Source organism: Mustela nigripes, chromosome 9, assembly GCF_022355385.1.
Source record: "Mustela nigripes isolate SB6536 chromosome 9, MUSNIG.SB6536, whole genome shotgun sequence".
Lineage (NCBI taxonomy): Eukaryota > Metazoa > Chordata > Mammalia > Carnivora > Mustelidae > Mustela > Mustela nigripes.
In genome coordinates this window covers 5,986,665-6,009,255 of record NC_081565.1, presented here as the reverse complement: position 1 = coordinate 6,009,255, position 22,591 = coordinate 5,986,665, and the positions used below count along the sequence as shown (strand labels likewise).

General features: G+C 50.8%; 2 protein-coding genes across 3 annotated transcripts; both read left to right on the top strand.

Annotated features, from left to right (window-relative positions):
- Window positions 1-404: 404 nt before the first annotated feature.
- Window positions 405-923, top strand: LOC132024994 (large ribosomal subunit protein uL23-like). The gene has a single exon (XM_059412178.1). It carries the CDS (start codon window positions 418-420, stop codon window positions 862-864), a length of 447 nt encoding a protein of 148 aa, XP_059268161.1. The 5' UTR covers window positions 405-417; the 3' UTR covers window positions 865-923.
- Window positions 924-15,899: 14,976 nt separating this feature from the next.
- On the top strand, window positions 15,900-21,811 carry TOR1B (torsin family 1 member B). Of its 2 annotated transcripts, XM_059410564.1 has the most exons (5): window positions 15,900-16,177; window positions 16,797-17,062; window positions 18,415-18,590; window positions 19,034-19,161; window positions 19,682-21,811. In XM_059410564.1, the coding sequence occupies exons 1-5, from the start codon at window positions 15,979-15,981 to the stop codon at window positions 19,921-19,923; spliced, it is 1,011 nt and encodes a 336-aa protein (XP_059266547.1). In that variant the 5' UTR covers window positions 15,900-15,978; the 3' UTR covers window positions 19,924-21,811. The 2 variants fall into 2 exon arrangements, with proteins under 2 accessions (XP_059266547.1, XP_059266548.1); XM_059410565.1 differs by lacking the exon at window positions 19,034-19,161 and having other exon boundaries at window positions 19,682-19,899.
- Window positions 21,812-22,591: the final 780 nt, after the last annotated feature.

The following is a 22,591-nucleotide window of genomic DNA, read 5'->3' as shown; positions in this document are numbered from 1 at the left end:
ATTAAAGCAGGTCCTCAAAGAGTCTGTTTGGTTTGGTCCCCCAGATGAAATCCCACCAGGATCATTAAATCGGCCACTCCGGACACAAGGGACATTCTCCTAGAAAAGCCACAGCACGTTCTCATCCGATGATCCTGCCGCGTGGGGTCTCCATTGTCGGGGAAAGCAAAGCCCTAGGCTGGGTAAGCCCCTGGCCGGGGAAGGATCCGGAAGGCTGGTGTTTGAACAGCTCTGATGTCGCGGTGGAGGGGATGTGACATTCTTGTTTATTTTTGCGTGTTCGTATTTTCTCATTTTCTTCACGCACGTGTCCTGTTTCTGTGATTTAAAAATACATATTTTAAAGTGTACGCATACATTATGGGGCTTTTGATTTTATTTGTTAAAGCTCAAGTCCGGGAAATCCCTTTTACGAAGATGGCGCCGAAAGCTAAGAAGGAAGCCCCTGCCCCTCCCAAAGCCGAAGCCAAAGCAAAGGCTTTGAGCGTCCACAGTCACAAAAAAAAGAAGATCCGCACATCACCTACGTTCCGACGACCCAAGACTCTGCGTCTCCGAAGGCAACCCAAATACCCTCGAAAGAGCGCCCCCAGGAGAAACAAGCTTGACCACTATGCCATCATCAAGTTCCCCCTGACTACTGAGTCAGCCATGAAGAAAATAGAAGACAACAACACACTTGTGTTCATTGTGGATGTCAAGGCCAACAAGCACCAGATCAAACAGGCTGTGAAGAAGCTCTATGACATTGATGTAGCCAAGGTCAACACCTTAATCAGGCCTGATGGAGAGAAGAAGGCATACGTTCGGCTGGCCCCTGACTATGATGCTTTGGATGTTGCCAACAAAATTGGGATCATCTAAACTGAGTCCAGCTGGCTAAATCTAAATACAGTTTTTTCATAAAAAAAAAAAAAAAAAAAAAAAAAAGCTCAAGTCCAAGGAAGCGAGGAGAGGCAGCCTAAGGTTCCTCGCCCCGCGGGTAGACAGACCCTCCTCTCTGTTGTTCGGCGTCTTTCAAAACACCTACGTGGGGTCTCAGGTGGAGGAGCGATGCCCTCCCCAACCCCCAGGAAACCGCGCGGGGAGGCGGGGACCCAAGCCCTGCGCCCTGGAACCTCGCCCCTCGGAACCTCGCCCCTCGGAAACGCGCGCCCCGGAACCGTGCGCCTTGGGGCCCTGAGTCTTGGCTTCGCCCCAGGGTTGCCACCGGATTGTGCATTTGGTTTGGTTAGAGACGACCAGAGCGGGTTCGAATCCCGGCTCCCCGACTCTCAAGCAGGAGGACTTGGCGCAAGGCTTTGCGGCCTTATTTTCATCTACCACACAGAGGGGATGGCAGTGCAGCCTTGTGATAAGGACATGACCTCCAGCCTCTCCTCTATAAACGTAGGCGGCAGCCCCCACCCGGCTGGTCTGAGGGTTCCCCGAGAAGCCCTGTGTCCCGTCCTTCCCTCGGGCACCTGACCGCCTCGAGTTCTCACACAGGCAAGCAATTTTCATTAATTTTGGTTCAGTTCCAAATCTGGCTTCCATGACAACCAAATGCAAGGCTTAGTCCTTCATTGGATCTTGTAAAAAGGGGGAAAAAAAAAAACAACAACCTCTCTCAAGGACAGTACTGGGGTAATTGGAGGAATTTGAATGTGGGCTGTATAATTGATAATAGTGTTATATTGAAACTAAACTGTGTGGGGTAGTGGTTTGTGGTTTACAGGTGTTGTCCTTACCCGTAGGAAAGACGCCATGAAGGGTTTACGGTTCAAGTTTACTGATGTCCGCAAAGGGCTTCAAATGGATCAGCAAAGGGAAAGAGAGGTGGCTCGGTGAGAGTGGGCTCACGTCGCATGGATCCGTGGGAGGGACATGTAAGCGTTTGTCGTAGTATCTTTCCATTTTTCTGTAAGTTCGGTTTTTGTTTGTTTTTAGAGAGAGAGAAAGAGAGAGAGCGAGCATGCGCACGAAAGGGGAGAAAGTCAGAGGGACAATCAGACGCCCCGCAGAGCAGAGAGCCCAATGTGGGACTCGATCCTAGGACTCTGGGATCATGCCCTGAGCCCAAAGGCAGATGCTTAACCAACTGAGCCACCAGCCATCCGGTTCAGATCCCCCCCCCACCCCCTGCCCCAAATAAAATGCTACCAATTTTCTAAGCAGGAGGCTCGTGTTACCTTGTCGCATTAGGGACGGGGCTGTGAGCCGTTCTCCCCCCTCCCTCTCTTTCCCCTATATCGCCCCCCCAGCCTGGGCCACACGGTTGGGTGTTAACACATGCGGTGGGCTAGCCTGGGAACCTTAGCATTCTTCTTAATGCTGGCTCCAGGGAGAACTGCCACGAGCACACGTCTAGAACCATCTAACCCCACCAGCCTTGCGGAGCCAGGGCAACCTGGACGTTGGTTCAAGATCACGTCTATTTGGTCATTGCTGGCCACTGCCCTCCAGCCTTTACCAGGAGACATTCTGAGCAATGTTCCCATGCAAAGGTCCTCCTTCTTTGACCAAAGTGATAAAAAAAAACTCCACCTAATTTAGTTGGATCTCACTGAACCAACCTCAGTTAGTCCCGGGTCATGTTTCCATATATGAAAGGCTGGTCACAGTACCCTTGGAGAGTCCGTGAAAATGACGGAGCTTCTCCCATAAAAACCGCACACACTCATTGCGCACGTCATGTCAAGACGCTGACAGGAGGTGTGAAGTCCACGCCCCAGCCCCAGGTTAAAATGCGATGGGCAAGACAGAAATGGGACACAAACGAAATCTTCTTATAATGGAATACGAGTCAGCAATAAAGGGGAGTAGTCATGACTGTGAAAATACGGAGCTCAGGAAAAGATGCCGGACGCAAGAGACCATATGTTACTGACCTATTTACGCGAAATACCCAGAAAAGGCAAAGCTGCAGAGACAGTAAGTATATTTGTGGTTGCCTGGGGTGGGGACAGGAAATAATGGTAAATACGCAGGAGGGAGCATACGGAGGGGACGAGTTGGTTTAAAGCTGATGAGTGGTGATGGTTGCATAACTTGGTACACGTATCAAAAAAATCACCGAGTTGCACATCTGAAAAGAGTGAGCTACATGGTTTGCAAATATGGTTGATTATGTTATTTGAAAATGTCACTGGGCCAGAACAGATTGACTAATAGTCTTCTGTTTTGTTTCAGAGGCTTATTTTGGACAGGCCTGCCCACCTCTGGTGGACTCACCGGGCCTCATGATTTGGACTCATGATCTTATCCCCGCATCACACCCTTTGTCCCCAAACCCTCACATATTTGTTCTGTCCTGACTGGGCTGTGCATCCCTGCGGGAGCAGAACATCCCTGCGGGGGTGTCTGTCTTACTCACCACCGTGTCTGGGGGCCTACACAGGAAGCTGGCCTCTTAACACTTGTCTAAGGAGGGAAAGAGGCAAATGATTGTGTCGCCCCCCCACCCCCACCCCAACACCTTGGGGTTTCCAGCTGCTCCTTTTACACATTCATCACAAATCCAACAACTCTCCTTCCCCATGGCTGGGTGCTTGGGACTATCTTCCTCCCTCGGGAGAGCATTAAACTTTGTTCTCTGTGTTGCTGGCTTGACTTCTCATCTTCCCTCCCTGGAATTACTCACTTTAGAGTGGTTTGGGTTTTAGCACCTAACATTTCTTCCATTTGGCAGAGGCCTGTGTGCCAGGGGCTCCGTGTGTGTAATCACATTTAACCCTTCTAACAGTCCGGAGCAGGTACTATTACTATCCCAGATGGCAGATCAGAAAACTGAGGCCCAGAGAGGTTGGGATAATCCCCCGAGATCACACAGCTGGTCAGAAACAAGGTATTTTTGCTGAAGTCCAGACGCTTGAGAGGAAAAAGAGATCATCCCACCTTCCAGAGGGTACATACACCTCTGGGTCATTCAGTGGACAGGAGTAAAATGCCATCAGCCAGACGTGTGGGTAGGACCTGGACCCCTGTTAATGCCCAAGAACTGCTTCTTAGACAATTTCAAGGATTAAGAAATAGACGCTTCATTAACACCAGTGAATGGGATTACTGCGTCAGGTAGGGGTCCTTTTGTTTTCCGGGTGTTGCTTTTTACCTCTACCTGCCTCTCTGGCTCTCAGATACATTCTCCGCCTCTGCCTCTGCCTCTGACATGCAAAAACAAACAAATAAACAAACCAAAAACATGCTTCTCCCTTGGGGCAAGTTACTCGCGCCATCTAGTGGTCAAACTTGGGAACTACATCAGCCTCCTTCTGAAGAGCCTCTGGGTGAGGCAAGGTTTGGGGAAACCAACGCCTTGGAGCCCCTCCTTCGTGGACGAAAATACAACATTTTTCAGGCTACCAGATTCTCCAGATGTGTTCAAGCTACCTCCTCGTGGCCACTTGAACTCTCATATTTAATTGTAAACTATTTCATCGAAGGAAATAACATTTTGCTATAGTAGTCCCTTTAGCTCTCCGTGTCTTTAATAAAAGGAAAGCTCCAAGCCCCATCCCTTCGGCTTTCTGCCCCAAAAGTCATCTCGATGCTGAAACTGGGATGCATCAATTCCTTGCCATGTTTTGTTTTTAACTTTAAACATGTGTGAATCCACAAACAACGTGTAGCACATACATATTTTTTATTACAATTTTTATTTTATTTTTTTTTTAAAGATTTTATTTATTTATTTTTTTTTTTTTAAAGATTTATTTATTTATTTATTTGACAGAGAGAGAGATCACAAGTAGGCAGAGAGGCAGGCAGAGAGAGAGGAGGAAGCAGGCTCCCCGCTGAGCAGAGAGCCCGATGTGGGACTGGATCCCAGGACTCTGAGATCATGACCTGAGCCGAAGGCAGCGGCCTAACCCACTGAGCCACCCAGGCGCCCCAAAGATTTTATTTATTTATCTGACAGAGAGAAATCACAAGTAGACGGAGAGGCAGGCAGAGAGAGAGAGAGGGAAGCAGGCTCCCTGCCGAGCAGAGAGCCCGATGCGGGACTCGATCCCAGGACCCTGAGATCATGACCTGAGCCAAAGGCAGCGGCTTAACCCACTGAGCCACCCAGGCGCCCCACAATTTTTATTTTAATTCAGTTAGTTAGGACACAGCATTATATTAGTTTCACGTGTCTAACACAGTGACTCGACAATTCCATACGTTACTCTGTGCTCATCGTGATACATATACTCTTTGATCCCCACCAACTGTTTCACCCACCCCTACCCACCCCTCCTCTGGTGACCAGCAGTTTTCTCTACTGTTAAGAGTCTCTTTCTCGGTTTGTCCCTCTCTCTCTTTTTTTTTCCTTTGCTTGTTTTGTTTCTTAAATCCCACATATGAGTGGGATTTCCTTTATCTTTCTCTGACTTATTTCGTTTAACATAATACTCTCTAGATCCTCCATCGGCGTTGTTGCAAATGGCAAGATTTCATTCTTTTTTACAGCTGCATAACACTCCACCATATGTGTGTGTGTGTGTGTGTGTGTGTGTGTGTGTGTGTGAGACATCTTCCTTATCTGTTCATCTTTTGGGCTGCTTCCATAATTTCGCTATTTAAAATAATGCTGCAACAAACATAGGGGTGCCTGTATCCCTTTGAATTAGTGTTTTTATATTTCTGGGGTAAATACCCAGTACTGTGATTATACGATTGAAGGGATAGTTCTATTTTTAACTCTTTGAGGACCCTTCCTACTGTCTTCTGCAGTGGCTGCCCTGGTTTACATTCCCACCAGCACTTCCTGAGGTTTCCTTTTTCTCCATATCTTTGCCAACACTTGTCATTTCTTGCGCTGTTGATTTAAGCCATTCTGACAGGTGTGAGGTCATCGCTCACTGTTTTTTTTGATTTGCATTTCCCCAGTGACGGGTGACGTTGAGCATCTTTTCATGGGTCTGTTGGCCACCTGGATGTCTTCTTTGGAGAAATGTCTGTTCATGTCTTCCGCCCATTTCTAAATTGGATAATTTGGGATTTGGGTGTTGAGTTGTATCAGTTCTTTATGTATTTTGGACACTGACCTTTATCAGATATGTCATTTGCAAATATCTTCTACCATTCTGTAGGCTGCCTTTTAGTTGTGTTGATTGTTTCCTTCACTGTGCAGATGCTTTTTATTTTGCTGTGGTTCCAGAAGTTTCTTTTGTTCTTATTGCCCTTCCTCAGGAGACATATCTAGAAAAATGTTGCTGTAGCTGATGTCAGAGAAGTTGTTGCCTGTGCTCTCTTCTAAGATGTATGGTTCATGGCTCACAGGTAGATGCACAACCCATTTTGGATTTATTTTTGTGTACGGTGTAAGAAACGGGGCCAGTCTCAGTCTTTTGCATGTAGCTGTCGAGTTTTCCCAGCATCATCTGTTGAACAGACTTTTTCCCGTTGCATCTTCTTTCCTCCTTTGTTGAAGATTAATTGACCATATAATTGTGGTTCTCTACTCTGCCTTATTGATCTATGTGTCTATTTTTGTGGCAGTACCACACTGCCTTGATTACAGCTTTGTACTATGACTTGAAGTTGGAGCACAGGTACGTTTTAATAGATAAATAAATGGTGTTCTGTGCCGTATCCTTTTGCCACTTTCCACTCAACTCTGGTTGCTGAAACTTGTAGACATTCATACACATAGTTTAAGTTCATCCATTTTTACCTGCCACATAATATTCCACTATAGGACTCTACAGTAGTTTGCTTCCCCATTCCCCTAGTGATGGGAAATTAGGTTTGATTCCAGCATTTAATATTACACACAGAGCTTCAACAAACATCCTCAAATGTGTCTCCTGTGCACATGTGTGAGTCCTTCTAGGGCTGGGCTTGTACCATGTATGCTATGAATGGGCTGCAGGTGGGCAGTGGGGAAGAGCCCAGGGAAGCCAGAGCCCTGAACGCCGTCACCTCACCCAGCAGCCCCTCCACTGACCCCAGTAGGACAGACTCATGCGTTCACATGCCATAACACGAGAAAGGCTTGAAGAGTAGAATTTTGGGGTCATAGGGCACACACATCTTCAACTTTGCCAGCTATAGCCAAATTGGTCATGTTTTCGACCTTATCTCTTGAACTGACCTTGGGGGGCTTTTGCTCCCCCAAAAGATCTAGGTGACTGCCGTCTCCTGGGTGTGTAGCTTAGGACTGCAGACCATCCAACCATTCCATTCGTTTCACAGAAACTCATTGACATCTGTGCCAGAAGTAACAAAGTCCCTATCTTTGACCTGGAAGCTCATGTCCTTGACAGCCTCTGTGAACCTGGAAAGCCAGCATGTGAATTTGCAAGAGGGTGAAATCTGAGCCCCTCTGCCATTCTTGACAAGACACACCCCCCTTCCCCACCAGGGGTAAAGCACTGTCACCAGTCTGAAGGTGCAAAGAGAAGGGCTTGGTCTCTTCTGAAGGGTGCGATGGTGAATTTTATGCGTTAGCTGGATTAGGTCATGAGGTGCCCCTATAGTTGGTTAAACGTTATTTCTGGGTGTGTTTTCGAGGGAGTTCCTGGATGAGATTGACATTTGAATCAGTAAAGGGAGGAAAGCAGATGGCGCTCCCCCAGCTATGTGAACCTCCATCCAACCTGCTGAAGGTCTGAGCAGAACAAAAGGCTGAGGAAGAAAGAATTCTCAGGTTGAGTGAATGAGTGAAAGGACCTAGGTTTGGAACGGGGCTGAGCAGTGCTGCTGGGCCGAGGGAGAACGGCGGGGCAGACATGGGGGCCATGCTAGGGGAGACTGTGAGATCCGTACTAGAGGTGGATCTCTTTTGGGGAGCGGTCCTTTCCTCATTGTTCCAAACCAGGGGATGCTGTCCTGGTCTCACCCCAGGTGACCCCAGGTTGCAGCTGGCTGGGTCAGGGGCCACCTGAGCCAGGCCGGGGCAATCGAATCCCTTCCCTGGGAGTTTGGAATTGGAGTGGAGAGTGGGGAGGGGAGAAGAAGCCGTGAGCGTGTGGTCTCTGGGTGTCTGGGGCAGCGCACACAAAGCCAGGTGCTGGGCAGAGAATGGGAGATCCACAAAGGAGAGGCGGTGGAAGAGAAGGAGGGGGAGAGGCGGGCACTCCGGGCCTGACTCATGTCCCTCCCTTAATGCCCAGCTCCTATGCACGTTCCGTGAGGAACTGTGTGTCTCCTGCCGCCTGAGGATCCACTTCCTTTTGCTGCTTACTCCAGTGCCAGTGTTTTCTTTAGCTTGAAACCCACAGTCTCTATGGATGCCGTCCATTAATCATCTTCCCCAGCACTGGGTTTGGACCTCAGCAACATGATCCCTCTGGGCAGCGGATTTCCTTTGCCCACAGCGTTCTGCTATCAAGGGGGTTGGCAGCCCTTGGACCCATACCCTTTCAGGAGGTCAAAGAGGGTGGCTGGGTCCCAGTGGGGAGAAGAAGCCAGCTTTTAGTTAAACACTCTGAATTCTCTGCAGAGAATTCATGAGTGAACATCTGAGACTCGAGTGGAAATAAGCGATTGCTAAGGACCCATGGCCTGCAGTGGTGTGGCCGGTCTTGCAAGCCAGGCCAGTCATTCCAGAGCCCGCCCTGGTCCATCCTTCTGTGGTTGACTGGGGGACGGGTGGCGGTCAGGGAACAATAGTGAGGGACTAGAGCAGTACTTATAAGCACAAGGAAGAGAAAGCTTCTTCAGAAACCTTTCAGAGAAGTGTTTCAACAGTAGCAGTAGCAGTAGCAATACCTTGGAGCGCTTTTCAATAATATTGTATTTATAAAGAAGTGTCCATGTGGCAGCTGGTCAGTCTTAGGTGACGCTGATAGAACTTGGATGAAAAACTTTCACAGGAGGGGCCTCCAGGTGGCTCAGTCAGGTAAGTGTCCGCCTTCAGCTCAGGTCATGATCTCAGGGTCCTGGGATTGACCCCAACATCGGGCTCCCTGCTCAGTGAAGAGTCTGCTTCCCGCTCTCCCTCTGCTCCTCCCCTGCTTGTTCTTTCTCACTTGCTCTCTTTCTCTCTTAAATAAATAAAGTCTAAAAAGAGTTTCAAGGGATTATAAGTGGGCAATGGCAATTGTTTACCCTGCCATGGCACTGAGGACACTGAACTCTAATTGCTGGGATGATGTGCCCCACTCCCACAACCAGAGGGGAGTCCGGCTGGGCGGCACCGACTCTTCCTTGTTTACTGGAATCCCTAGCGAGCAGGCACAGTTGCCAACACACAGGAACACTTTGGGTCCTAGAAGATAGATGAGCACTTTCCAACGTGAACAGAACAGACAATAGTGGTTCAGGAGTTCAAGGTATCAAGGAGGTACATTTCCAGAAGCCTTGATCCCCACACCAACGCCGCCTTTCCTGGCTCCCCGGTTCGCATCGTGCACTGCACATCTATCTGGTTGCATTTACTTCCCACGCCATGACCACATGTTTAGTCATCCCCCCGGAGCGCCCTGCTCAGTTAGGTGCCCTGACACTCATCATCTCAAGTGACCCTCAGGGCAACCCCGTAAGGAAGAGACTATTGTTACAAACATCCTACAAATGAGAAACCGGGTCTAGAGAGGTTCAGTAACCTGTCCAGGGTCATACACACGGTCATAGCAGAAGCAGGATTTGAACCTGGGCAGCTTGTCTTCTGTAGTAGGCATCTCAGGCACATTAGCTAACCCCTCTGGATCTCAACTCTTTCATCCGTAAAATGGAGATTTCCACTGCTGCTTCGCAGGGTGCTTTAGAATTAACTGAGATAATGACTTCACGCACCCAGAACTTGGCATTTAGTAGAAAGCACTTAACACACACACACACACAAATACATAATGTTATTTCTAAAACGTGCAATATTCTATGAGAAGCATACTAATCTACAGTGATTAAAAGCCAATCTATGGCTGGCAGAAGAGGGGTCATGACGGAAGATGAGAGAGAAGGCTGAAAAAATGAGAGAGGAATCTTCTGGGGGTGATGGTCCCCATGGTGATGGTTTCACAGGTATACACAGATGTTAAAACTTATCTAACTATACACATTAAATATGCGCAGTTTGTTGCATGTCAACTCTAGCTCAACAAAGCTGTTTAAAAGCATATGTAATATTCTATAGCTGTAAGATTTCCTAGAAACAAACTGGGTATCATTGTGTGCAAAGTAACAAAGGAAAACACCAACCATAACGCACCCCAGGAGAACCCCTCTGGGTAATATGGACATTGATAAGACTTGGATGAGAACAGGGCTTAATGTAAACAATCAGCATTTTAAATAATCTAGCCTTTGAACTTTTTTTGTTGTCAGTATTTTTTGTGACCTTGTGAAGGTCGCAGAAGTAGTAAGTGATAGAGTCAGGATTCGAATGGACCTCTCTGAGTCCTGAGACCAGCAGCTCACGAGCACCCTCTAGTGCTTCCCTCCCCAGGTCTCCCCAGTTTCCGGTAGGTTCACAAGCTAACAGGTAGGCTCACCTCTTCTGACAGTCAAATCCAAAGCTCCCGGGGAAACAGGTGCGGGTCAGGAGGGGGCGCTGTCTCGGGTCCTGAAAATCTCAGCCTGCCGGGAAACCAGAGAGCCGAGCCCAGTCTCCAGCAGGATCGCACCCTTCCAAGACTTTTCTGGTCGCTCTTTCAACTTATGACAGCCTTGAGGAGTCAAGCTGGTGGTTTTGAATATTTTCAATCAACAATTTAAACACTGAAAGCAATGCTGCAACAGAGCGATGACAAAGAGTAAAGGGAATGGTAGAACATGAGGGCCAGGGGTTTGAGTGGAGGGTGAAGAAGACGCCGGGCTTCCAGTGACCGTGACACAGGACGGCAGCCAGCACAGGCTTGGACAATTTATGAAAACCAAACAGACAGCCTTAGGACAGAATGTGGATCTAAATGCCCAGAATCACTCCCCTTTGTAAGATTTGTAACAAAAATTAATATGAATGGAGTAGTAGTTCTAATGAGGTAGTCACCCAAGAGCCTCATCAGTGTGAAGAAAATGGCAGAATTCACATAGCATCGAAGTTGTCCTATGAGACTTTTGGTGCCTACCAATGTCTAAAGAAAATATAAGACTCCCTCAGCCACCGAAAGACGGTATTATAGCAATTAATAAAAAAGAGCCATTGGCTGCTGCTACCTTCTTCCTCATCTGACTTACACAGTCTTCATTTTTCTATAGAAACCAGGTTTCTAGATCCATCTTGCAGACCTCAGAGTACTGGAGGTTCCCATTCTAAGGCAATGTATCCTAAGATACTGTAAATGGTAGTAATTTTTTGTCCATTTGAAAGACATGTTCTTTTTAAAAATTTTTAAATTTTCTTAAAAGAGCAGGAATGGAGCACAAAGCAGCATCAGAATGATTATGTAGTTGGAAAGCAACTGTTGGGCTCAACTATGTCCACCACTGGGGTTCCAGTGTGTCTTTGTCCCCCAGAGAGCTCTTTGTGAGGGGGCCTGGAGGTCCTCTACTCTTGTGGCCATCTTCCCACCCTCTATGGATTCCAGTGGTTAGCTTCATAATAAATGACCAAATGGCAAGTCAGGAAATACATTTTAGGGATACAAAATGCCATAGAAATGTGTAGAACAGTCCAAACTGGGGGTTACTTTGGCACAACACCCCTGTCCATGGTTAGTTGATCCAAGGTCAAGATATTTGATCCAGGTTGGGCCAATCAGATTCTCTCTCTACAAGGGCAGTGCCAGAGCATGAAGGGTCCAGAGCTCCTGACTCTGTGTCCTACACACCCTACCCCTCACACCTTTTCACAGATATGAGATAGATAATTTACCCGTTTCACATATGCTACATTCTGTCTTTCGAGCATTTCTGTCCAGCAAGTGCAATTTACACACTTTCACAAAACAACTTCAGTTTAGGAGAATTAAATCTTGTGTGATTATGATTTTTACAACATCACTGATTGTCAGACAGTAGCACAAACAAAACTGCTTTTTTTTTTAAACAAAAGAAACCTTTTATTTTAGATTTACAGAAAATCTGCAGATAGTACAGTGAGTTTCCATATAGCCTTCACCCAGTTTCCCCAATTATCAACATCTTAATGGGCTTAAGGGCTCCTTTCTCGTGACCCAGCTACTTCCCAAAGGCCCCTCCTCCTAAAACCGTCAGAGTCAGAATAGGAATTTTGGGGGATGGGAACATTTAGTCTATCGTGGCATATCTGGCCCTCAGTTCAGAGTTTGTATGCTATGCTTGGATGTTAAACATGTTTACTGAGCGCCTACTGTATATGTTGCACCGTTCTGAGAGTTAGAGAAACAGAACACAGCAGATAAGGTCCCTCTTGAAGCCCTCAGTCCAGTGCAAGAGACGGATTGTAAAGTTTTTTCCAGCGAGATAAACACAACACCAGGCAAAGTGGGCGCAAGGCCAGATTTATTAAAAACACTCTCCGGCGAAGTTTCAGGGCTCAGGAGAAGGGGAGCCAGGAAAGTTGCGCCAGGAGGAGGTGGGCACCCGCGGGCGAGGTTCCGCGACTCTGGAAAGCAGAGTGGGGAAAGTCGCGCCCAAGGCAGGGAGAAGGGGGCTTTTAAGGGGTCTCGAGGGGAGCTCAGGGGTCTTTTGGCAAGTTTCCCTTATTTGGATATTTCGCCTGCTCATCGGGGTCCCATTGGTCCACTGGAGCCCGGGGCAGGGGTCTCAGATTCCTGCTTGTCAGGGTCCCTTTGGTCCATGGGAGCCTGGGGCTGGAGGGTCTCAGATTCCTGCTTGGGCCTTTGTTCTCCTGTCCGAGCTCAGGTCTTGTGGCGGGGACTTTCGCCATCTTAAGTAGCCCTTTCTGCCAGCCCAACAGTGACAGTAGGAAAGGACACAAACAGGGTGATAGGGACAGTGGGCCACGAGGGGTGGACGTGAGGTTACTTTACATAGAGCAGGTGGGCCTCAAGCTGAGGCCTGGAAGATCTTAGCCAGGTGAGACTCTGAAGCAAGAGTCAGGGCAGAAAGAACGGGATGCTCAGGAGAGAGACGAGGCTGTGGGTTTGATAACAAGGAGGTATGTGGGATGTGAAGGTCTGAGAGGAAGGCAGGGCACAACAGGTAGAGCTTTGAGGTCAGAATAAAAAGGGTGGATTTTTTCTTAAGGGATTTTGGAAGCCATGGGCAGGCTGAACGCAGGAGTGACACGATCCCATTTGTCGTGAAAATGTTGGGTCCCCAATGTGGGTCCCCCAATAATGGGTCCATGGTCAAAGGAGCAAGACTGATACAAAGCAAAGGTCCAGCAAAGCTTTATTTCGCACCAAGCATGGAGAATCAAACCGACCGTCAAACAGATGAGTCGGGGCCTCCCCCTTACAAGAGAGGACGATCCCTCCCTGCCTCACAGACTAACTTTTATAGAACAAAGGCCTGTAGTCGAGCCTGGCCACACACAGGTGGCCAATGAGATTGCAATACAGAGAAAGCTGCACAGTCATGCTAGGTCACACATGGGTGGCCAATTGACAATTCACCCCATAGTAGACATTTGCACTAGCCTATCACCTTGGTGAGAATTGCCCCCCGCAAAAGGCGGGTCCCACACTCGGTAGCTAGGGAGACAGTCTGCGTGCTTTACTGATTGAATGTCTCCACCCGACTCATTCCTGCATTTCCAGCTGTTATCTCCACCTGACCTGAGCCACTCTTGTACTTGGGCTTTGTTACCCCAGACTGGTTACCTGGACTTGCTTTTAAATAAGTTCCCCTGGGGGGAGGGCAGGGTCAATTTAAGGTTTACTGCATAAACAGCAAAATGGCTGCTCCTCGGAGGTGGGGCCGCTCTGGCTAAATAGGCCCTTACAAAAACACCACCTGTCTCTGTCATGGGCAGTACAGATCCGGGAGGAGGGCAGAGGCAGGGGACCCCCTACAGGGCTACCGTGGCCATCCATGATGGAGGCTTGGACGGGGGGGTGGCCAAGGAGATGGAGATGATGACTGAAGAGCTTTGGAGAGGTTTTGAACATGGGGTCAGCAACCTGCCGATGGATTAGAGGCGGAGGACTGGGGGAGAAAAGAATCCGGGACAACCACTAGCTTTGGGTCTATGCAGCTGGTGGAAGACAGGTCCACTTCCTGAGATAAGGACCATGGGGGGAGGGGCATTGGCAGAAAACAGTCAAGTTTTCTGTTTGTCTGGGTACTGAGATGTCTGGAGAAGAGCCAAATGGAGATGTCCAGCCAGATGCAGGGTTTTGAGGGAGAAAGTTGGGGCATCTCACCCAGAGAGAGAGCAGGGAGACAGAAGGGGTCTAGAAGAGAGCCTCAGGGCAGGACAGGACTGTGGGGTGGGAGACAGGGAAGGCGTGGCAACGAAGAGGCTGACGGTGGCGAGGAAGGAGGCCATTTTGCCAGAGAACAAAGTTCTGGGTCCATATGTATGTCCTTTCCTGGGAGCTACTAATCCAGAAGGGAGGCACCAACTATTTAAAGTAAATGCAGAGTTAACATGGGGATGAAGAGTCAATGCCTTTGGGGCACCTGAGTGGCTCAGTTGGTTAGGCGTCTGCCTTCAGTTTGGGTCATAGTCCCAGGGTCCTGGGATCAAACCCCGCATCAGGCTCCCTGCTCAGTGGAGAGCCTGCTTCTCAGTCTTCCTCTGCCTGCCACTCTGCCTACTTGTGCTCTCACACTGCCAAATAAATAAATGAAATCTTAAAAAAAAAAAAAAAAGTCAATGCCTTCTAAGCAGGGTATGATTTCCAGGGAGGGGTCTTCACATGGCGTTTGCTCATACATACATACATAGATCGACACTGAACATTTTCATCGCAAGTTTATATGGTTACAAAAGACCCAATTTCCTGTCTAATGCATTAACATTTTAAGATGATACTCTGCTCTTCTAGCATACCCAACGGAATCTAGGCCCACAGCAATTTTACTCATTGTTCGGGTCTCAAGTGAGCTAGGAGAGGAGAGCCTCCCCGAACCCGCAGACTGAGTAAGGTGCCTCCTCTGGGCGTCCCACGTCACACCACGGACCGCACTGGCGGCGACCCACCTGCCGCCCGTCTGTCTCCCTCGCCCCCGACCGAGAACTCTGCGAGGCCCGGGCCTCTGCCCTGCTCCCGCTGTGTCCCCAGCATGTGGCACCGAACCGGACACTGAGCCAGGGCTCATCAAACATCTGTCGAGCGGCTGGCTGAGGGGTCAACTCAACCCGTTTCAGGAAAGCCTGGGCCAAGATCCCCTGGACCGGTGTCCTCACCGAGCCCAACAGCCAGGGTGGTCTCCGTTCTGCCCCCGCCGCCCCCCGTGGGCCATCTTCCGTGGCCCCCCACGGCCTCCTGCACAGAGCGCGGACTCCCCACGGCGCCTGCAGGGTTTCCCTTTCCAGCCTCCCCTAGCGCCGCGCGCTCCTTCTCGCCGGCCTCCCGCGCGGGAAATACCCGCCCCCCCACCCCCACCGCACCGCCTGCTCTCCGGGCAAGCGTTCCCCTGCTCCCGTCTTGCTCCAGAAGCTCCTCGAGTTCCCAGTTTAGACGGAAGCCGTCCCTGCTCCCCGGGCTGCTCCCACCGCCTGCCCGGGGGCCGCGCACGGCCAGGACCGACCCCCGCTGCTTCCCTGCGGTCCTCCCAGCACCCGCCGAAGGGCCGGCCTCGCAGGCCTGCGCAAGGCCGCGACGGGCTGCGGCTCCGACCGTGCGCCGGAGCCCGGCACTCCTCGTGCCGCCCCCGGGGGGGCCCGCAGAGCGCAGCCCGGCCGTCTCAGGAAGGCAGGCAGGTGGGCAGACGTGGGAAGGCTCCCTGCAGCTCCAGGCGGACAAAGCCAAGTGCGGGGGCTCGGAAAAGGTCTAGGACACAGAACCGGGAGAAGCAGGCATGGGGCTCGCGAAAGCCGAAGCACCGCACAGCTCCGGCGCCCCGCACAAAGATGGCGGTACAAAGCCCCGCCTCCGCCAATATGGCCGTCCCGGGGAAGGAGGAGGGGCAAGGGGGGGGGGTCCTGCGGGGCGGAAGTGACGCAGCCGGAAGTCCGGCCTGGCTCTTGGCTGGCGGGCAGTACGGCGCGCAGGCTGGCGGGCTAGGAGTGGGGCGATGTGGCGGGCTGCTCGCCTGGGACGTGGGGTGGCCCTGGGGCTGCTGCTGACGGTCCACGCGGTGGCGGCGTTCGAGCCCATGACCGTGGGCATCGCCATCGGGGCCGCGTCGGCGCTCACCGGCTACCTGTCCTACAAGGACCTTTACTGCCGCTTCGCCGAGTGCTGCCGCGAGGAGCAGCGGCTCAACGCGTCGGGTAGGGCGGGTCGGCCCGCGAGGGGCGAGGCGCTCACCCTGAGCTGGGCGGGGGCGGGGGGCACCGACGGGGTCTCGGTCCGACATCCAGCCCTGGAAGCCCTGCTCTCTGACACCCGCGCTCCAGATCGTGGAGATCTGCCTGAGCTCCTTCTTAAACGCCCCGGATTCCCTGCGAGTACAGTAAGAAGAAGCGAAAGCCCCGCGCCCAGCGCTTTGCACCATGTCAGTCCTATTAAGTAGTTTTCATACGTGAGGCGGCTACCCCGAAAGCCCACACTCGGCCCTTGGTTTTCTTACAAGCCAGCAGGGGCGGCTGGGGCACAGCCTGTAGCTCGGTCAAGAGAAGGCTAATCCTTGGATGAACGAACACGTTAGCTTCCTTATCAGACACTGGAGTATTGAGGATGACATCCGTCTAATGCATATCCTTAGAAGTGGCATCGTGTGACTTTCAACCCGAGGTTCTGCCTCCGGGCCAGCCCTGGGGTTGGGCAGACGCCCTGCTGGACCGCTTGCTAATACGTGCCTCTGGCTCTGGCCAGCTGGGGAAAGTGCTGCTCTTCTGGTGCCTGTCTAATGTGTATTTTTCTCTCTGTTCTCCCGGCTGGCTTTTGCAGCCCTCAAGCTGGAATTAGAGGAGAAGCTGTTTGGGCAGCATCTGGCCACAGAGGTGATTCTCAAGGCGCTGACCGGCTTCAAGAACAACAAAAATCCCAAGAAGCCGCTGACTCTTTCCTTACATGGCTGGGCCGGCACGGGCAAGAATTTTGTCAGCCAGATTGTGGCAGAAAATCTTCACTCAAAAGGCCTGAAGAGTAACTTTGTCCACCTGTTTGTCTCCACGCTGCACTTTCCTCACGAGCAGCAGATAAAACTGTACCAGGCAAGAGAATCCCTTGATCCCGCCCGCCGGACACTAGGACTGGTCTGGGCAACCTGCTCACTAACTCCGGCCTCTGCTGCTTCCCTTTGCACTGCAGAAGCCCTGGGCCCCCACTGAGTTAAGGCACGCTCGTCCCCAGTAACGCTCTGCTGTTGCAGAGCTCTCCTACAACGCTTTTCTCCTTTGATTCCAAAATGATACAATGGGGCAGGAAACGTTATTTCCATTTAAAGAGCCATGAGGGGATTTTTGTGCCTTACAATCTCTCTGTTCTTGTAGCAAGTCAGAAACTTGGGCCCAAATCTCCAGATTCGAGGTTTCTGGGGCAGCAGCCACGTTCTGCAATGAATGGGCGTGTTCGGTGTTTCCTCTCAGCCCCTGGTGAAGCGGAGCCCTCTTAAATGATTGGTTCTGATGTGGTTTCATTGAGGTCTCCCACCAATAGCGCAGAGGATCCTGCCCCACCCAGTCGCTTTTATTTTCTCCTTTACATTCAAATCCTTGGCCTTGCTTTCATTCTTCAAATGCAAGCCTCAAAGAACTGACTCTTAAGCCCGTTCATCCTTTGGAGATACTTTGTCTACATTTAATTTATATTAAGTTGTCTAGGTCGTCTTTGTAAAGGTTAATAGTTCTGCTGTTGGGGGAGGACCTGAATGACAAACAGAAACTGAACTGAAAGGGAAGTGAAAGTGGCTCTTGGCCGCACAGACTGAGCCTGAAGATTGCTGAAAAGAAGGAATAGTTATTGTTTTTCCAAATCCTTTCATGAACCTCTAGAAATACAGTAATTAGATGAGGGGGGCCTCTAGAGCCTTTCTTGTTTTGGGGTAGAGGACTTGTTGCTTGGGTGTCTTTGTCTTGGGAAAGCATAGGGCATAATGCTTTCCATGAAGTACCAGCTCTTTTCACTGCGTCAGTCCAAGTGCTGGTTTGGGGCACTGTGCAAGCGTGTTTCAGTTTCCAGTTGCTTATCCCTCTGTCTGTCTGCTAAAATTAACTTGAGCCTTCAGGCCATGGTGAGCGGACATGATCGGCTGCTTAACCATGACCAAGTAATATTCATGTTTCTTGCTCCTCTTATACCTTTAAAAAGTCACACTCCGCACATTACTTGAGTTAGGTGGTAGGGTGCAAAGAGGTGTTTTTCCTGTCAGCTTCCACGTTTTACAGATAAAGTTTTGGAAAAGCTGTTACCCAGTGCATGGATTAGGATGCCGTTTCCGAGAGCTCTCCGTGAAGGCCCAGAGAGCCCGACTTGCCCTCTTGCGGAGTGGGGGAACAGTGCTGTGCTGCTCCCCTCAGCACCTCCTTTGAGCCTCTGCACCCTCTTTCTTTTATGGTTGGTCTAGGACCAGTTACAAGGATGGATTCGGGGTAACGTGAGTGCGTGTGCGAGCTCTGTGTTCATATTTGACGAGATGGACAAATTGCACCCCGGGGTCATCGACGCGATCAAGCCGTTTCTAGACTACTACGAGCAGGTGGATGGCGTGTCTTACCGGAAGGCCATCTTCATCTTTCTCAGGTCAGCGCGAGGTGGTTTCTTGGGGGCACACAAGGCACTCATTCTCCCGGTGCTAGAAGGAGGTCCTGGCAACCGTGAGCTTTCAGTTGCCCAGGGACAAAGGTGCCTGGCGAAAGTAAATGTTTTATTTCTTTTACTTCGCGGTTGCTACCATCGGCGTGGCAAGGAGCGGGAGGGCCTGAGAAAATGAATTAGATATTACTGGTCACTGGCAGTTTCGTTACCTGCCCGTGCATCCGAGGCTTATCAGAAGTCAGCGTTGTGCAGCAAGTTCTCGAAAAGCAGATTTCAAGCTCTGTGAAGGCAGACGCTTATTTTGTCCTTGTCCAGGAGCACTTAGTAAATACTACTCCAGTTAAGAAGAAACTCAGAGCAGGTGTGATTCTTGACTGGACACAGAATCTTACCACGTAATTTTTACTCTGCTTCTTTGGCAAATTCAGCAATGCTGGTGGGGACCTCATAACTAAGATTGCCCTTGACTTTTGGCGGGCGGGAAGAAAGAGGGAAGACATTCAGCTGAAGGACTTGGAACCCGTGCTGTCTGTCGGAGTCTTCAACAATAAACACAGTGAGTCTCCCAGGCCGAGGAACCCCCAACCCTGCCAGCGGAGCCTCCTCCTCCTCTACGCCTTCTGCAAAGCCTCCGAGTCCTTGTGCCTCTCTGGCTTCGCTGAAGTAGGGACGTCCCATAGCAGGAGCAAGGTAGTGAGGGTAACCTTTTTTTCTTTATTAAAGATTTTATTTATTTATTTGACAGAGAGAGATCACAAGTAGGCAGGGAGGCAGGCAGGGGTGGGGGGAAGCAGGCCCCTGCTGAGCAGAGAGCCCGATGTGGGACCCTCTCCTAGGACCTTGAGATCATGACCTGAGCTCAAGGCAGAGGCTTAACCCACTGAGCCACCCAGGCGCCCCTAGTGGGGGTAACCTTAACAGACTTGTTGCACGCTTGATAAAAAGAGAATCTCGAGGGGGTAGAGACAGGAAGAATGTACTGTGGGCTGGGATCAGAATGGGCCCTCTAAGAGCAGCGAGCTTGGCCAGGTGGCAGGGACAGTGATGGGAAGACCCAGCTGTGTCTTGCTTTGCAGGTGGCCTGTGGCACAGCGGACTGATAGACCGAAACCTCATCGATTACTTCATCCCCTTCCTCCCCCTGGAGTACAGACACGTGAAGATGTGTATACGGGCGGAGATGAGGGCCCGCGGCTCTGTCATAGATGAGGACATTGTCACCAGAGTGGCAGAGGAAATGACATTTTTCCCCAAAAGCGAGAAAATCTACTCAGACAAGGGCTGTAAGACCGTGCAGTCACGGTTGGATTTTCACTGATGTCTGACTCAAGCGGGGTAAGAGGCCGCTGGGAGCTCAGCAAATGAGGGTCTTGCCTTCTGGAAGCACTTTGAAGCCCTGTGTGGGGTTTGCACTTTGCACCTGTGGACTTTTGGGACATAGAAGTTTCTGAGAGTTGAGTTTTAACAGACACTAACCTACTGAGTGTACTTGTCATCTTGGACTGGACAGCCGTCCATCTGTGAACTGCGGTGGATGATGAACTAAAATCCTGCCCCCTACCCCCCTTGCTGACCTTGACAGAAGTGCCTTGCAAACAGCTGTGTGAGATCTAGGACCCATTCTGACCCCACGGCACCCACACCTCAGAAGCTGCAGCTCTAACTCAGGGAGTGCAAGGGCCCTGTGGCAACCTGGGGAGCATTCGGTTTGCACTTGCTGAAAACCTCCAAGAGTGTTCACTGGCTTTTCACTTGAAATCGGTGGCACCTTCAGGCACAGGCAGTGTCCAGGAAGATGCGGGCCTGCACACTAGGAGCATCCTCGACCAGGCGACCTCGCGGCCTGTGGCGTGGGGTCTCTGGCCGAGGCCTCTGCAGCAACACAGGACCGGCTGCCTCACGGTCTGTCCATTGGTCTGGCTGGTCCTGGAATTCCTCTGCCTTCTCTCACTTGATGTTGATCTCCGTCTTCCTGGTACCTCTTCTGCTCCTGAACTTCAGTCGCTGCCAGATTTGTACCCAATTGCATGTCATCACGAGAGTCCAATCAGAATGAGGCCCTTGGTTTTGCATTTGAGTCCTCTGTTCCCGCGGTGAGATGTCAGTTACAGTTTATGCGTGGGTTGATCCCTCACTTTACTCCGGAGAATCCTCTGAAATCCACAGGACAAGCTCGGTCTCCGTGGATGCTACGTGCCAGAGCGGTCAGCCGGCGGGTTCTGCGTTGCCAAAGAAATGTCGGCATTGGACACCAGAAATGCTAGAATTCTCAAGGATACGTAGGTTTTTTATGATGTTTTTACTTGTGAATCTTGTATAACAGAAAAATATAGGACGTGGCTTATTTTAAAATATGGGAAGGATACCAAAAAATGGAGTAACTGCCTATCCTTTGATCAGAAACTCTTTACAAAAACTATGCATTTTTATCCTTCAGTGCATGGCAATAGCTGGTCGAAGTTGGAGGTCAGACGAAGACCGTGTGACGCGGCTGGTCCCGGGTGTCCCCTGAGGACGAGCACCCTCTCTGGCTGGACCGTGCTGGCAACTGGGAAATAAGACGATCCAGCCTGTGTGAATTGGGGTGTGTGTGTGTGTGTGTGTGTGTGTGTGTGTGTGTGTCAGTGTCACAGCTGTGACCTGACCAGAGACCCTTGAGAAGAACAGCGCGCGGTGTGGTTATATGTGAGATGCGGAAGGCACATCTTCGTGACACAGGAGTGCCTTACAGACGGTCACTTTTAGTCTTTTAAAAATGCCAAGTTAAGGGACGCCCGGGTGGCTCAGTCAGTTAAGCGTCTCTGCCTTTGGCTCAGGTCATGATCGCAGGGTCCTGGGATCGAGCCTGGCGTCGGGCTCTCTGCTCAGCGGGGGGCCTGCATTTCCATTTCCCTCAGCCTGCTGCTTCCCCTTCTTGTGTGCTCGCTGGCTCTCAGATTTGAAAACACAAAAAAAGCCCAGTTAAGGCTTAAAATTTTTTGTACCTGTTCTCGCCCTGAAGCCGCGTTCCAGCTCTTTCCTAACCCCTCGAGTGTCTGGTCAGGGAGAGACAAGCTTTTCCCGGTTCAGGGTGATGCAATTCACTCACCACGTGTGAGCCACCTTTGGACTTGCACCCGTTAGAGGCCATGACTGGCCACATCGTCCCTCACCCGGTGGAAGAGGTAGACCTACTGAATAGGAAATAAAGCCTACATTTTATCCTGTGACGTGTCACTTACAAACTTTTTTGTTTTCCCTAGTTTATTCGGTAACTCTGAACAGTTTGAGCTTGGGAGAAAGGCTGTCCAGCAGCTCGGGGTGTCATGCGCACCACATCCCGGACCAGCTGGCGGGGAGTCGGTGTCACTTGGCCAGTATTTACCTTCAGGGCTGGTCCCCCCCCACCACCCACACGCACAGTGACACTGGACTGGGTGATGGGCTCTGTGCCACAGTTCCACGGATGAAAACTCCAGGGAGAGCTGGGCTTCTTTCTAGCAAGTGTTTGCTCCTGAAGTTGACGTAGGAAGGGAACGGAGGCAGTGGGAAAACAGGGCTTCCTGCTGACCTTCTGCACCTGAGCAAGGCCGGGCTCCGAGCCGGAAGCCCGCACCGTCCCGTGAGGTCCTTGCTCGAGTGCAGTCCACGGCGCTTCTCTGTCGGCAGATCGTTAATACCAACCCCCTTTCCAGGACTGAGGACAAGCCAGCTACTTCCTAGAAAGTTCAAACCCAGCATCCCACCCGCTCCCACCATTTCTTAACTGAAGGTGCTCAAGTCCTGAGACAGAACTTTCCAGGTCTGTTCCCAGCCTCGTGCAGTTTCCACTTCGCCCTCATCTACAAAGACTGAATTTGCCAGATGGAAGTCAGGGGACTCCCATGTTCCCTATGGAGGGGCGCCCAGGTGCTGGGGCTGACATCTGAAAGTCATTAGCCTGATCGATCTGTGACCCCTGGCGACAGGACGACAGGTCAGCTTCTGCTCCACATCAAGAACCTTCC